Source organism: Notechis scutatus, chromosome 1 (assembly GCF_049901735.1).
Source record: "Notechis scutatus isolate UNSWTSFEM ecotype Mainland chromosome 1, rNotScu1.2, whole genome shotgun sequence".
Taxonomy (NCBI): Eukaryota; Metazoa; Chordata; class Lepidosauria; order Squamata; family Elapidae; genus Notechis; species Notechis scutatus.
In genome coordinates, this window is record NC_142009.1 from 81,468,685 (window position 1) to 81,482,393 (window position 13,709).

At 36.9% G+C, this 13,709-nt stretch overlaps 1 protein-coding gene across 1 annotated transcript in view; it reads right to left on the reverse strand.

The window, feature by feature from the left end:
* Nucleotides 1-13,709, reverse strand: part of IGF2R (insulin like growth factor 2 receptor) — a 78,350-nt gene that overhangs the window by 33,577 nt on the left and 31,064 nt on the right. The window contains 10 exon segments of the mRNA XM_026675248.2: nt 609-696; nt 2,686-2,864; nt 3,947-4,090; nt 4,899-5,066; nt 7,068-7,233; nt 8,213-8,314; nt 9,066-9,167; nt 11,901-12,080; nt 12,299-12,464; nt 12,912-13,027. Of these exon segments, the coding sequence (XP_026531033.2) occupies nt 609-696; nt 2,686-2,864; nt 3,947-4,090; nt 4,899-5,066; nt 7,068-7,233; nt 8,213-8,314; nt 9,066-9,167; nt 11,901-12,080; nt 12,299-12,464; nt 12,912-13,027 (1,411 nt within the window).

Genomic DNA, 13,709 nt, shown 5'->3' on the forward strand with positions numbered 1-13,709 from the left:
TATAAGATGTTACAAATGGCTCCACACTTCTAAAGAGAATCAAATATTAAATATTTTATGTATTTCATTTTTCTTCACAAATCCTCCCTTTTTCCTATATATTTTATATAACTAAAAATATGAAAATGTTACATCTCTAGCAGTACAGACAATTGTTTAGTTACACAATACTTCTGCTCCAGGAACACCTGCATCACTTGTTTTCTGAACATATTACATGCATCACACCCAGATACAAAAAGTGAGGCCATCTCTTCTGGGCCAAAACCCATCTACTGGCCTATAACAAATACTGAAGGCTCCAATTCCAAAAAGTAAAAGGTAGAATTAGGTCAATAACAATTTTTTATTTGGTACATTAAATTAAAAAATAGTTAATATCAGCAGCTGTAACTTGCTAATAATTTTTGATGTGGGATGTATATGCATAATCATATTGTTCCCTATATGAAATAGTTGAAAGTTAAGAATTCTGCCATGTACCCAAATTAAAAAAGAACTTACAGGGTATTTAAGTTCAAGATAATACTAGTCTTTCTTCTTACATATTAAATATAAACTGATTCATGAGTTTTAAATATATAGGTTGAAGAACAAAACTCTTTTACCTTCTGCTCTGTGCACAGGGCAAGCTGCTAGAGTTCTCCAGAGAAACACAAACTCACAGTCCTTTTCATATTGAAACACTGGTGATCCCTAAATATAAAGATGAAAAGTTTGACAGGTTTCATGCATGAATGAATGAACTTCTGATTCCCTTACATGCTACTGAATCACCATTCTCTGGATTCACAGGCAATTATTCCATTCAAATTTCATTTGTCAAAAAACCCCAAAACCTGGGAACCTGAGAATTTTATTTCTGACCTATCATTCCACAACCCAACTAATCAATATTGGTACACAACAGACATGATTGATATTGTGGGACAACGTATTTATCTGTATCCTCATTTTAAATACCTTTGCAGCAGAATCACAGTAACGATTGTGGGGGAAGATGACATGATTCTCAAGTTGCAGACATTTCATCATATACTGGCTATATTTGTAACCTATGGAAGCAGCCTTTGTTCTCATCATACACTGACTTCTTTAGAGAAGTGGCCGAGTGTATTTATCTATCAAATTTGGAGACTGCACATCTTACTCACTTACAGTATGAGGGAGGGAGGGAGGGAGGGAGGGAGGAAGGCTAAGACTCTGAACTGTGCATCAAACTTAACTTAAAGCCTTTTAAGCCTAAATAAATAAAACCTGTATTGCCACATCTCCCGAGGCTTTCTCTGAAGTGGAAAAATGGAAACGAATGTTCGAACTGAGCAATATATGCTGCTCAATATGAAACAGTCATTTTTAAATAATGAGAAAGACAGAGTCTTTTATTTTATTTTACTTTAAATTTAGTAATCTATTTTAGCAACAGTGATAGGATATATTGTACACCTTTAGAAGCAGAAGAAAGTTTGTGAAGCTATTCCACGCAAATCAACTACAATCATATGACACAGGTACAATATATTATTACTTTTGGAGTCCCTGATTCTCTTCAGAAGAGGGTGAGGGAAGGGTGTTAAAGACTGCTCTAAGGGAGCCTGGACAGTATCCCAAGGAGCCATCCAGGGAAGGGATAATGTGTAGCTGTACACCCAAGTTTCGTCCAACCAAAGCCTTTGAGGTTAGAAAAAATGAAAAGTCTTGGAAAAATGCACCTATATTTTTAAAGGAACAGAATTCCTAAGTTTCATGACACATTAAAGAATGCTGCAACAATACAGACAAGTCGGAAAAGATATGAATGACAGATATAATTCCAGCCTGCAAGGTTTCAAAAAGCAGTCATGTTATAGCATCTAGATATTGAAATACTAGACTTTGCATATACAGTACGCAGTATTTTTCAAACCTGGTAACTGTGAGAGGTATCTTGGAGACTTAGTGGACAGCCAATTAAATATGACTCAACAGTGTGCAGCAGGAGCCAAAAAAGCCAATGCAATCTGAGGTTGCATTAACAGAGGAATACAATCAAGATCAAGGGAGGTACTAATACCACTCTATAAACCCTTAGTAAGACCACAGCTAAAGTACTGCATTCAGTTTTGGTCACCACACTGTAAAAATGATGTTGAAACTCTAGAAAGAGTGCAGAGAAGAGCAATCAAGATGATTAGGGGACTGGAGACTAAAACATACGATGAACAGTTGCAGGAACTGGGCATGGCTGGTCTAGTGAAGAAAAGGACCAGGGAAGACATGATAGCAGTCTTCCAATATTTGAGGGGCTGCCACAGAGAAGAAGGGATCAAGCTATTTTCCAAAGCACCTGAAGGCCAGACAAGGAATAATGGATGGAAACTGAACAAGGAGAGATTCAACTTGGAAATAAGGAGAAATTTTCTGACAGAGCAATCAACCCATGGAACAGAAGTTGTCTTCGGAAGCTTCATCACTGGAAGCTTTCAAGAAGAGACTGGACTGCCATCTGTCAGAAATGGTGTAGGATCTCCTGCTTGGGCAGGGGGTTGGACTAGATGATCTACAAGGTCCCTTCCTACTCTTAATCTGTAAGTAAGTAAGTAAGATGTATGACTTCAACTCAGTAGGTTGGCTATGGAATTCTGGGATTCCACACACCTTAAAGTTGCCAAGTTTGAAAAAAAACCCTGCTACACATGAACTTACCATAGCTTGATCACACTGGAAAATTATCCGTGTTGAGTACTGTTGTTTATCTTTGCATTTGTCTCCACTTAAATACACAATACTAAGGGATCCATCGGTGGCAGCCTGAGGACTTATTTGAATGACACCAAGATTCTGGCTTTTATCAGCATATTTCACACAAGCTCCTATTATGCCAGCTGCAGCCAAAAGACACATTTCAAAATAGAAGTTTATGTTTTCCAAAAAGGGTTGCATTAATTCTTTTTAAGACGGGCTCAGAGGTAATTTAACATTCTTTTCTCCTTTTTTTTAAGTTAATCATATCTGGACTGAAGATGTACTAATTAAATATACTCAATATGACTTTGTTGATACACAAGGGTTTTTCTTTACTTCCCTTATTTTTACAGTTGGCTTTCCGTACAAAATAAAATAAAATTGGTTTAAAACTATTATTTCTATCTTTACATTACCCAAGCATCAAACTGATAATTGCTATTCTCCCCTATTATAACATACATTCTAACATTACAATTCAATCTGACAAAGATAGAAGAATAAAAGCCAACTTAAAAAGCTTTTAGAAACAGTTCAATCGGTTCTTTGAATCAGGAGTAGTCAACCTTTTTATACCTACCGCCCACTTTTGTATCTCTCTTAGTAGTAAAGTTTTTTCTAACCGCCCACCAGTTCCACAGTAATGGTGATTTATAAAGTAGGGGACAAAACCCCTACTGCCCACCATGAAAGCTGGAACGCCCACTAGTGGGCGGTAGGGACCAGGTTGACTACCACTGCTTTAAATCATTTGAAGATTCTGAAACAAACTATTGCCAGGTTTACACAAGAGAGGTGCCTAACTGTTTGTTTAGCTTTGATTAATATGATCGGCAAATGAAGTCACCACAATGCTTGGGAAAGATGAAAAAGAAGAAAAAAAGAGAACGACCAGCAGCACGGTGAATAGATTCAGTTAAAATAATGATGAGTGCACCATCGGAAGACATGAAAGACCACGTTACGGACAGATCATCATGGAGAAAATGTATCTATGTATCGTAGGAATCGACAGTGACTAGATTGTACATAATTAATCAATCAATTCAATAAAGTGTAACAAAATTACAACTGGGGGGAAGCTTGCAGCTCATGAGTAACAGAATACAGATTCCTGATTCAATCTATTGCCTGAACCTTATCACTGTAATCTGTTCAATTATGTCTGCTCATTTGAATTCTAAGCTCAAACCTACATCATCAGTTAACCTACAATACTTACCTGGACATCCAGGTATATAGGGAAGTGGCCTGCAAACATTGAGATAGAAAGTTCTTTTTTTGGCATCTGTTGTCGTATCCAGGGCAATCCAGGGTTCACGATCTCTGCTCAAGTCACTCAGATCATATTCATTGCCATCAGAATCTGAAAACACAAGCAGGAACTGGAAATGCTTGATTAAATCAAATCCTCCTTATCCAAGTCAGACCCCCAATTTCTAAAAGGTTAGTCATCCAAGCCTGACATTTGAAGAGCAAAGTAATAAAATAATATTAAAACAAAATATGCATTGTGTAACCAGAAGATTCTACAAATAAATGTTGGCTGCTTCACTATACATAACTTCCTAGTATATTTATTTTAAATATTTAAGAACATCTCGAGAAATAATCAAAAAATGTATGTATGTAGGTACTACTCTCTCTCTCTCTCTCTCTCTCTCTCTCTCTCTCTCTCTCTGTATGTGTGTGTGTGTGTGTATAAATATAAATTCTGGACCTTCCACGTTTAAAAAAATATTTTTTAAAGAGACCGAGCATTTTAAATTTTCACCTAAAATATCTTTGCAGTATTAAGTCAAAAACTACTTAGATGTTTCTTCTTTTTTAAAACATAATTTACAAGAAAAACCATTACAGTACCTTAGGCAAAAAAGAAGATTTGTAGTATAATAAAAAATAATTTCTAAATAGAAGAACAAAATGACTAGCACCTCAAAAATCAAAGATTATACTACTAATATGTTTTAAAACAGTTCATGCCTTCTGTGGAAGGATAATGAAGTCACATGTGAGCTCAGAATTTCTTAAAGTCTACATCTTTTAAACCAGATTCCACTTGAAAGATCTTTAGATTCTAGAATATAACAAAGCAGATACCCATAACTCTGAAATTCCACTACTTACTATTTGAACGTATGACATGGAAAATTCACCTTTTCTAGTTTACTTACCAGTGACTTGGCAATCAACTGGAACAGGTGGGCAGGCTAACGCTGTGTAGAAGTTAAAGTAAGTATTATGAATATTTTTTGCAGAATTCATTTCTTCATGTACAAATTTGAGTTCTCCAGGATAGGACCGATTACAAGTAAAAGTGATGATGAAACTGTCATTAGGCCCTGAAGAATGAAAATAAAACGTCAAGACAAAATATTCTCCAATTCTGTTCAGGTAGTGGTATAAACTACAGTACCTGGTGTCAGCCCTGGTGTGCCTGGCAGCCCGGAGCTGCCATTTTGTCAGGGAACAGAGAAGCCGGGATTGCCTTTTACGTGGGGACCTGAGAATGACACGGCCACCGTGACGCTAAACTCACCAGACCGCCGAGCCCACACCAGACCCGTTACCGCTGCTGACATCAACACCAAACAGCTATTGGGTAGCAACAGGGTTCAAACAAAAGCAGATGCTTTCACACATGCGCACTGAGTGTGGCTGGTGATGGAACTCTGCTGGCCTCCCTGCTTAATGTCTAATGACTCTGCTTAAGGAAGAATGGAGGGTGGGGCACACATATGGGTGGCTGGGCGGGGCTAGGGAACAGTTTAAAACAGTGGGACAGTAACTGGATGGTTAATCCTGACTTTGAATTTCCAGTTGATGGATGTCAGTTTGTGTCGGTGTTTGTGAGGGAGAAAATTTTTTACAATTCAGTACTGTGCTTTTGGGTTTTTTTCCCCTCATGATACATCAGAACCTGACACTTGGAGCTGGGAATTCCATTGCTAAGTCTGAGTTGCTGTTGTTAGACAAATCCCACTTAGGCATAACATCACATGATTGTCATTTGCAACCTCCCGCTGACTTCCCTATTGGTTTTGCTTGTCAGAAAACAGTAATAAAAACAGCAAAGGCAGCAATCATGTGAGGGACATTGCAAGGTTGCAATTGTGAGCCAGTTGCCAAACATTCACCTTGCTATCACATGACCTTGAGAACACTACAACAGCCACAAATCCAAGAGTTAGCCATAAATCTCGTTGTTCAGCACTATCATAACTTCAGTCACTGAACAAGTGACTGCTGAACAAGGACTGCTGTGTATGTTGTTCCTTTAATTCTGCACACACTGAAACATCAGACAGTAACAAGAGCAAAAAACCCCACAAGAACAATACAGTTAAATGAAAGGAAATGGTTTGCAGGGACATCAAGGGAAAGACTTTCACCCAGGTTCAGCTTGTACTTTGAAAAAATAAAATGTGTTTCCATGACTGAGTCAGGATACATTTACTAGTATAGGTTAAAGAAAGAGCAAATATTGAAGTATCATGGAGATAAATTATACACTGTAAGCAAAGGACATTTCCTACAATCTCTCTTACTTATGGGCTTTCTTATATATCTTGAATTCCACATCTCCAGATTTTTAAGCTCCAAACTCTCTTTTTTTTACAGGAATGTGGGGAAGAATTAAACTTTTATGTCTATGGATTCAGAAGGTGGGCAAACATATACAATTTTTAAGCCAATAGCCAACAAGCTGTACACTGTGCATTGGACATAAACTGTTTCAACTCCTACTCTCAAAACAATGCTATAGAGCACTGCACACCAGAACAACTAGAACCCAAGGAGTTTTTTCCCCAAATGCCATCACTCTGCTAAACAAATAATTTCCTCAACACTGTCCAACTATTTACAAAGTCTGCACTACTATTACTATTAATCTTCTCATCACACCTTGTCAACCATCCCCTCCCACTTGTGACTGTATGACTGTATCTTTGTCACTTGTATCCTTATGATTTATATTGACTTGTTCCTAGTATGACTTGATTGCTTATTGTACCCTATGATTATTATTAAGTGTTGTACCTTATGACTCTTGACGAATTTTCTTTTATGTACATTGAGAGTATTTGCACCAAGACAACTTCCTTGTGTGTCCAATCACACTTGGCCAATAAAGAATTCTATTCTATTCTGTTCTGTTCTGTTCTGTTCTATTCCTTTGAATTAAGAATAATAGGTGTTTCTCTAGGTATGAGCTCTAGGAACCACAGATTGCAGAAGAAAGCCTGATGGGCACTGCATAATGACTAAATATTATCTTGTGAAAACATGTAGTGACTAAATCAAAAAGCAAACGTTTACAAAGAAAGCCACTCTCATTTTACCTGTATAAGTAAGTGAAAGATACCCTTCTGTAGACAACTGAAGAGTTTTGTTCAGTTTCACCAAGCGAATATTTTGCAGGTCTTCCGTTTCACATCCACCAATTGAATCATCAATTTCAGTACCATGAATAGGCCCACATTCCTTGGCTGGTCTACAGATACTTACCTAAAAGATTGAACACAATCAATGTATGTTAATTTTCTACTATTTGATGGACATGATTATCAAGACCACACTTGGTAATTGCATCCTCCTCTTTTATTCGTGTTATCTTTACAAGATTTTTAGCTCAGTCAAAGTGATACAGAATATAAATGTAAGCTTTGAGTTTGATATGAAAAATTCTAATTCCACAGTAACAGCTCTGTAAGTTGCCTTTTACCCATCTAACTAGCCCAGGGATGTCAAACTCACATCATCGCAGTGGCGTCACATGATGTATCAGGACTTTTTTCCCCTTCGCTAAACTGGGCGTGGGCAGTGCGTTGACGCATCCGGCCTGCAGGCTGGGAGTTTCACAGCCCTGAACTAGCCCATATAAGTCATCTAACTCATAACTCAGTATTTTCTGTTCTGTTTCATAGCAGCTTTACAAGATTTAAATGACCTGTCTTTTACATTTAACTACTAAATCCTGCATATAGATAATTTGTTCAGTCCTTGGGCTAGAGCTTTTCGCAATGCGTAGTTCACAGTATATTTATTTGCTGTTTATTAACATTGGTGTTTTTTTCAAATTTTATTAAATACATTATTTAAAAACATTGAACATGGTGAAATCATATTTGATATATCGTTTTGTCTTACATCTTATAATATATATATTTCTTATATACATTTATACATATTGAATCTTTTTACATTTAATTTTCCTTTAATACATCATCCGCTATCTTCAGTTTTCATTTAATCACATAGTCTCAGATATTCCTTCTACAAATCCTGTTTCTCTTTTCCATTTTGAGTCCTCCCTTTCCATCCCCACCAATGATAAATTTTGTTATTAACATCTTATTATCAGGAATTCTTTTTACAAAACACAAGATATGGTATTGAGTGCTTTCTATAGTTCCCTCAAGAAAGTACACCAATTTATTAACTCATTTCAGAAAAACTGTAAGAACTAAGAAACTAAAATTATTACCATGTAGCTCTTTTTAATTCCTTCGACAATGTATGCTTTTTCCAAAGCTAATGGTTCCAGGTTATATAGAAATCCAGTGTTTGGGTCTTTTACAGAGCAGCTCTGCAGGAAAAGACACAATTCCTAAACTTAAAACATTTGCAGCCTTAGAAATAAAGAGTCAAGGAAGTAATATCTATCATATGGTTATGATTATCTAGAGGTAAGTTCAAAGTTATTTATATTCAGGATATTTATCTTGTTGAATATCTTGTTGAAATATCTTGTTATCTTGTTGAAAGGATATCAAGTGAAGTAAGGTTAGTAATATTTACAAAAGTGCCCTCTATCTACAGCAGTGTTTGTACCAAATCACATACAAGGTTTAAGCGCTATGCCATTTGTGTCTCACATCTTCCTTGGAAGTTTTTTTTTAAAAAAACAGACTTTAAAGTTTGTCCCAATAAAATTTTTAAGAGAATGATCTAGGAAAATTTGATTCAACAAAAAAGATATGATAAAAAGTTGAATAAAAGTGAATTCTAACATCAGTATACTATTTAGAGCTCTTTGTAAGTTTGCTTGCTTCAAGAGCTTGCCTCTACTATCTTAGTCATCTCCCAGAAGCCTTTCTACATAATGAAAATTAATAATGAGTTCCTGGGTAAAAATGTAAAACTAGAATTAGTCTTTGCAGAGGAGAAAAAAAAGGCAGCTGAAACAAGATTTCACCCATAGCATACATGCAAGCTTTCTTAGACTGAATTTCAGATCAACAAGCAAAAGATGGATTATGAGGATTCACATTTAATATATATGGATCCTTCTAACCCATCTTTACACATAGCATGCAATTATAAGCCTGTTCTCTTACCTGAGACTCGCCTTGTATACTGGTGACTGGACAGGCAGCTTCAGTTTCCCACAGAAAAGTTGCAACACAGTCTTTCATCTCTACAAATCTCGGGCTGCTATTCTGGAAATATAACAGGTCCAAAAATTAAGATAAGGAATACATTGAAAGGAACACACTTTTTTTGCCAATTTTGGAACAAAACTTTGGAAGGGCAACAAGTCAATTTTGAAACTGCTCTGGAAGAGGGATAAGTGAATCTGAAATGGGTCATTGTTCCAATCTGACACCCAGTTTCATTGGAACGCTGATACCGGGCAATACTAAAAAACTAAGCAGAACTGGACTTGGTTAGTACCTAGGCAACTAGAAAAATACCATGGTGATAGACTAAGTGGAATATACTCAACTGTGTGCTCTAAAACAGGGGTCCCCAACCGCCGGTCCACGGACCGTACCGGGCCGGAACAAGCCTTACCGGGTCGCTGGTTGCTGGCGCCGCCATCTTTTTGGTAAAAAAGCAATTTTTCGTCAAAGATGGCGGCGCCAGCGTTGGTGAGCTTTTCCGGTAGAAAGCCATTTCTACCCAAAAGCTCACCAGAAGCGCTGGCGCTATTTGACGAAAATCACTTCCGTGACGCCACCGGAAGTGATTTTTCGTCAAAAGATGGCGGCGCCAGCTGACGCCGGAACCGGTCGCTGGCGCCCAGCTGACGCCGGAACCGCCGGCGGCGTCGAAAAGGTTGGGGATCCCTGCTCTAAAACACAGAATTTGTTCAACCATTATCACTTCTATTTAGGAATAAAAAAACCTAGAATAGTTTATTCTCCAGTTATATCACTTTTAATAATATAATCTGTAATAAAAAAACTAAATTCGGCCTGGTTAATTAACTGGGGTGTCAAACTTGCGCCAACATGCTATCATCACATGACGTATTGCAATTTCCCCCTTTGCTAAAATGGGGATAGGCGTGGCCAGCGCATGATAGATCCGGGCTGCAGGCTACAAGTTTGACACCCCTACTCTATCCTATTTCCCTCTCTTCTGATTTCTCAACATTGGGAATTATTTAGCATACTATAATAACTACATATATGTGGTCCTTGTTAAGGTGCTTTGAAAGTGTTCCAATTCTTTATATTTCTGAAAATTTTAGGGCTTTTTTTTGGTTGTGCTTTATTTCCACTCTTGAATGATACTTCAGTTGGATGAAGATGAAATGAATCACAAAGGTTTCAAAGCATATGTTGGAGTATTATGATATAAAGATTACTCATTCCACTTTTACCTGAAGAAGTATAAAGCCACGTACATTTCACCACTATGCCTTCTTTGCTGATCAATGGAATTATACTGCCTGAAGTAGACCATATGTGCAATCTGGGGATCCTCCTGTACTCACAACTCTTACCAACAAGCAGATGGCAGTTGTGGCTAGAAGGGCCTTTACACAACATTGTATTGTGCATCAGTTGCGCTCATTCCTAGATCAAGGGGTTCTATTCACACTCCCTCATCCCTAGTCACCTCCCTGTTGGACTATTGTAATGTGCTCTACTTCAGGCTTGTTGGGAATGTAAGTCACCTAACAGCTATTTGGGTTGACAATATATAAACCAGGATAAACATTTTAATACTGTATCTTTAAGAATGCAAAAAATTGTAATTGGGTGTGATTACTCAAACGGCCATAAGATGGAGCCAGAAATCTGAGTTGTTTAGTCTTAGTCTTAGTCTCAGAAGAGAGTCTCAGTCTCCGTTTCCTTCTGTTGAAGAATATTGCCGTTACTCCATTTTTCCTAATTGACTGTTATTCATGGATTTGATGTAAGTCTGATACTGAACTGTTTTTGACACTGGACTTTGTTATTGGATTATCCCTGGACTGAAAACTGACTGATTTAACCTGTGACTGCTTGTTTTGAACTTTGCTTAAACCTTTATTGAAAGTAAAACCCTACATTTACTGTACAGTGTATCTGTGTGCTGTGTGTGTATTATTCAAACACTACTCTCAAATACATCTCCCTGTATGCGCTCATTCTCCTAACGGGGAATTACCTCAACAAGGCTGTCCCTGAAGAGTATCTGGAAACTTCACCTAGTGCAAAATGCAGCAGCACAGACATATATTCCTCATAGAACACCTGCTACACATCTGCTCCATGAGCTTCATTGGTTGCCAGTTTTTCCCAGGTCCAATTCAAGCTGTTGGTTTTGACCTTTAAATCCTTACATGGCATGGGATTGGGTCATTTCAGGACTATCTCTCCCTGATTACATCTTTCAGATTTAGTAGAAAAGGCATGCTGTGGGCTCCATCATTTAGCTTGGAGGGCCGGCCTCCATCACTTAGCTAGGTGGCAGGCGTTCTAGGTTGTGGCATCCGCACTGTGGAATATCCTTCCAGAAGTTAGGTTGGCACCAGGTCTCAAAGTCCCAGAGAACTGGCAAACTAGTAAGATGGCTCCATTATTATTGACACCCCTTCACCCAGTTTTTTTAGCTGGGCTTTTTGTTTTTAATGCTTTTAATAACAATAGATGGTGTTTGTGTTTACAATTATTTAGATATATTGTATGCTACCCAGAGTCACTTGTTTTTGTGAGATGGATGGCTGTATAAATTTTTAAAATTAATAAATACATAAAATATGACAAAAGGAATCAAAGAATTCATCTATAAGGAGAAATCTATAATTTCTACTCTTATATAGTGGCAGTCAAATTCCATAACACTATGAAGCTACAGTGTAAGAATAATGCCAGCCATTCGAGAGTCTTCTTATAGAGAAGATAAGCAGCATTACAATTTTAATAAATAAATAAATAACCAAATCATCAGAAACTTACAAGAAGGCCCCTGGCACAAATAAGATGGATGAGGCTTGAGAAAGGTTCCGACTTGTCATCATCTGGCCTTATGCATAGAGAGCCACCAGTGTAATTTAGAAGGATTCTACCCGGTCCTTCAAAAATGGGACTTTGCCGGGCAATTCCAAGGTTACTATTGGAAATTTTAGAAGAACCAGCCTGAAATGAGAGGAATGAAATCTTTTTAAAGCAAAGGCATTTATAATAAGAAAATATATTTCAAAGAATACAATAAGAAATGCACACATTTTTCTGTAAAGATTATAAAAATTCTCCAGGTCTTATGCATATATTGTATAACTACCCAAGAATATAAAGAAAAGGAGAATTCCAAAGTTCGTATTGATTTTGTCTCTCTACAGAATGGACATACTTACACTCTCGCCCCTTTTGAATGTCATTTCACAGATGGATGCTCTTCTGTCACATCCTGGGATAGGGTTCAAAGGTCGGCAGACATTTATGTAGTATTTTTTGTGAACATTCTCTCCAGAGTTGTCCATTGCAAACCAATTTTCTTTTACATTGCCAAATAATGATAAACTAAAAATAGACCAAACATTATTAAGCCTTTAAATCAGTTTTTTAAAATAAAAAACAAAGATTACAGTTGGCAAAAATGTATTCAGAAATAAGACAGAAGTAATTGTATTCATATATTTCCCTACTGAGATAAGCATAGAAATACATTAAAAATACATTGTTGATTTAAAACACACTACTGAGAAAATAAGATTTAATACAACTTATCCACATCGGAAACAGTAGCAATATTGATGAACAATTAAAACTTGACAGCCTTTAGGAGTTGTAAGGTAATAAGCTATTTTTTTCACAACAAACTGATTCTCTGATAGTTAAGCATAATGACAGCACTGCTGATTAATTCAAGGTAGCGTTAAGATTAAAATATAACGTTGTTTTGGGGCTTGGAAAAACTGCTAGCTGAGAATTCTTCCACATGTTTAGAATTGTTGTTTTCTTGTTTACCTTGACAGATCATATTGCTTCAGGGTTTGAGGATCTGTTACAACACATTCTGTGGGTATTTCTGGACAAGCATACTGAGTATACAATTTGAAGTTGTATGTGAAATTGTCTTCCTCCTAAGTTATCATGATCAAAAATACAGAAAGCAAAAAATCAAGACTGGAAATAGAACACCTCAATATTTTGACATTTCAAAATGAGAAGTTAAAGCTTACAGGCACAGATTTTGTCTTTATAGATTCAGGCTTTTCCACCAGAATGTTCAGAGAAATTTATATTTATACTTGCAAATAGAAGCAGCAGACCCCAAACAAAACTTTCAATATGTATGTGCTTAACTACAGATTCCTCAATGCAGTGCCCAGGACAACAATGAAGGCATCTTCTTTAAATGCCCACTAAGCTTCTCCTTTCAGATAGCTGAAACTATTAACGTTTAAAAAGTTAAAGTTAAAAATTCTATTGAACTTTTCTAACTGTAAAGTTAAAAAACAAAACTTTCATGATGCATGGTAAAGTGCCAGATTCCAACAGTATCTTCTAAAAGATTCTCACAGCCTCCAATAAGCCATATAGGCTTCACTGAATATATTTTTTAAATGTAAAAGTACTTTGCCTAGAAATATAACTTGTCCAGATAAAGAAAAAAAAGATAAGTTGGGATAGGATGAAATGTCCTATATCAGGAGTGGTTACAGAGGTTGGTAAATAGCATCCTGGTAAATTGGCAATATGTAACTGTAGATGTCGATTTTATGAATGGGTTAGCAAGGGGACCCTGAGCAAGCTACTTTAAAG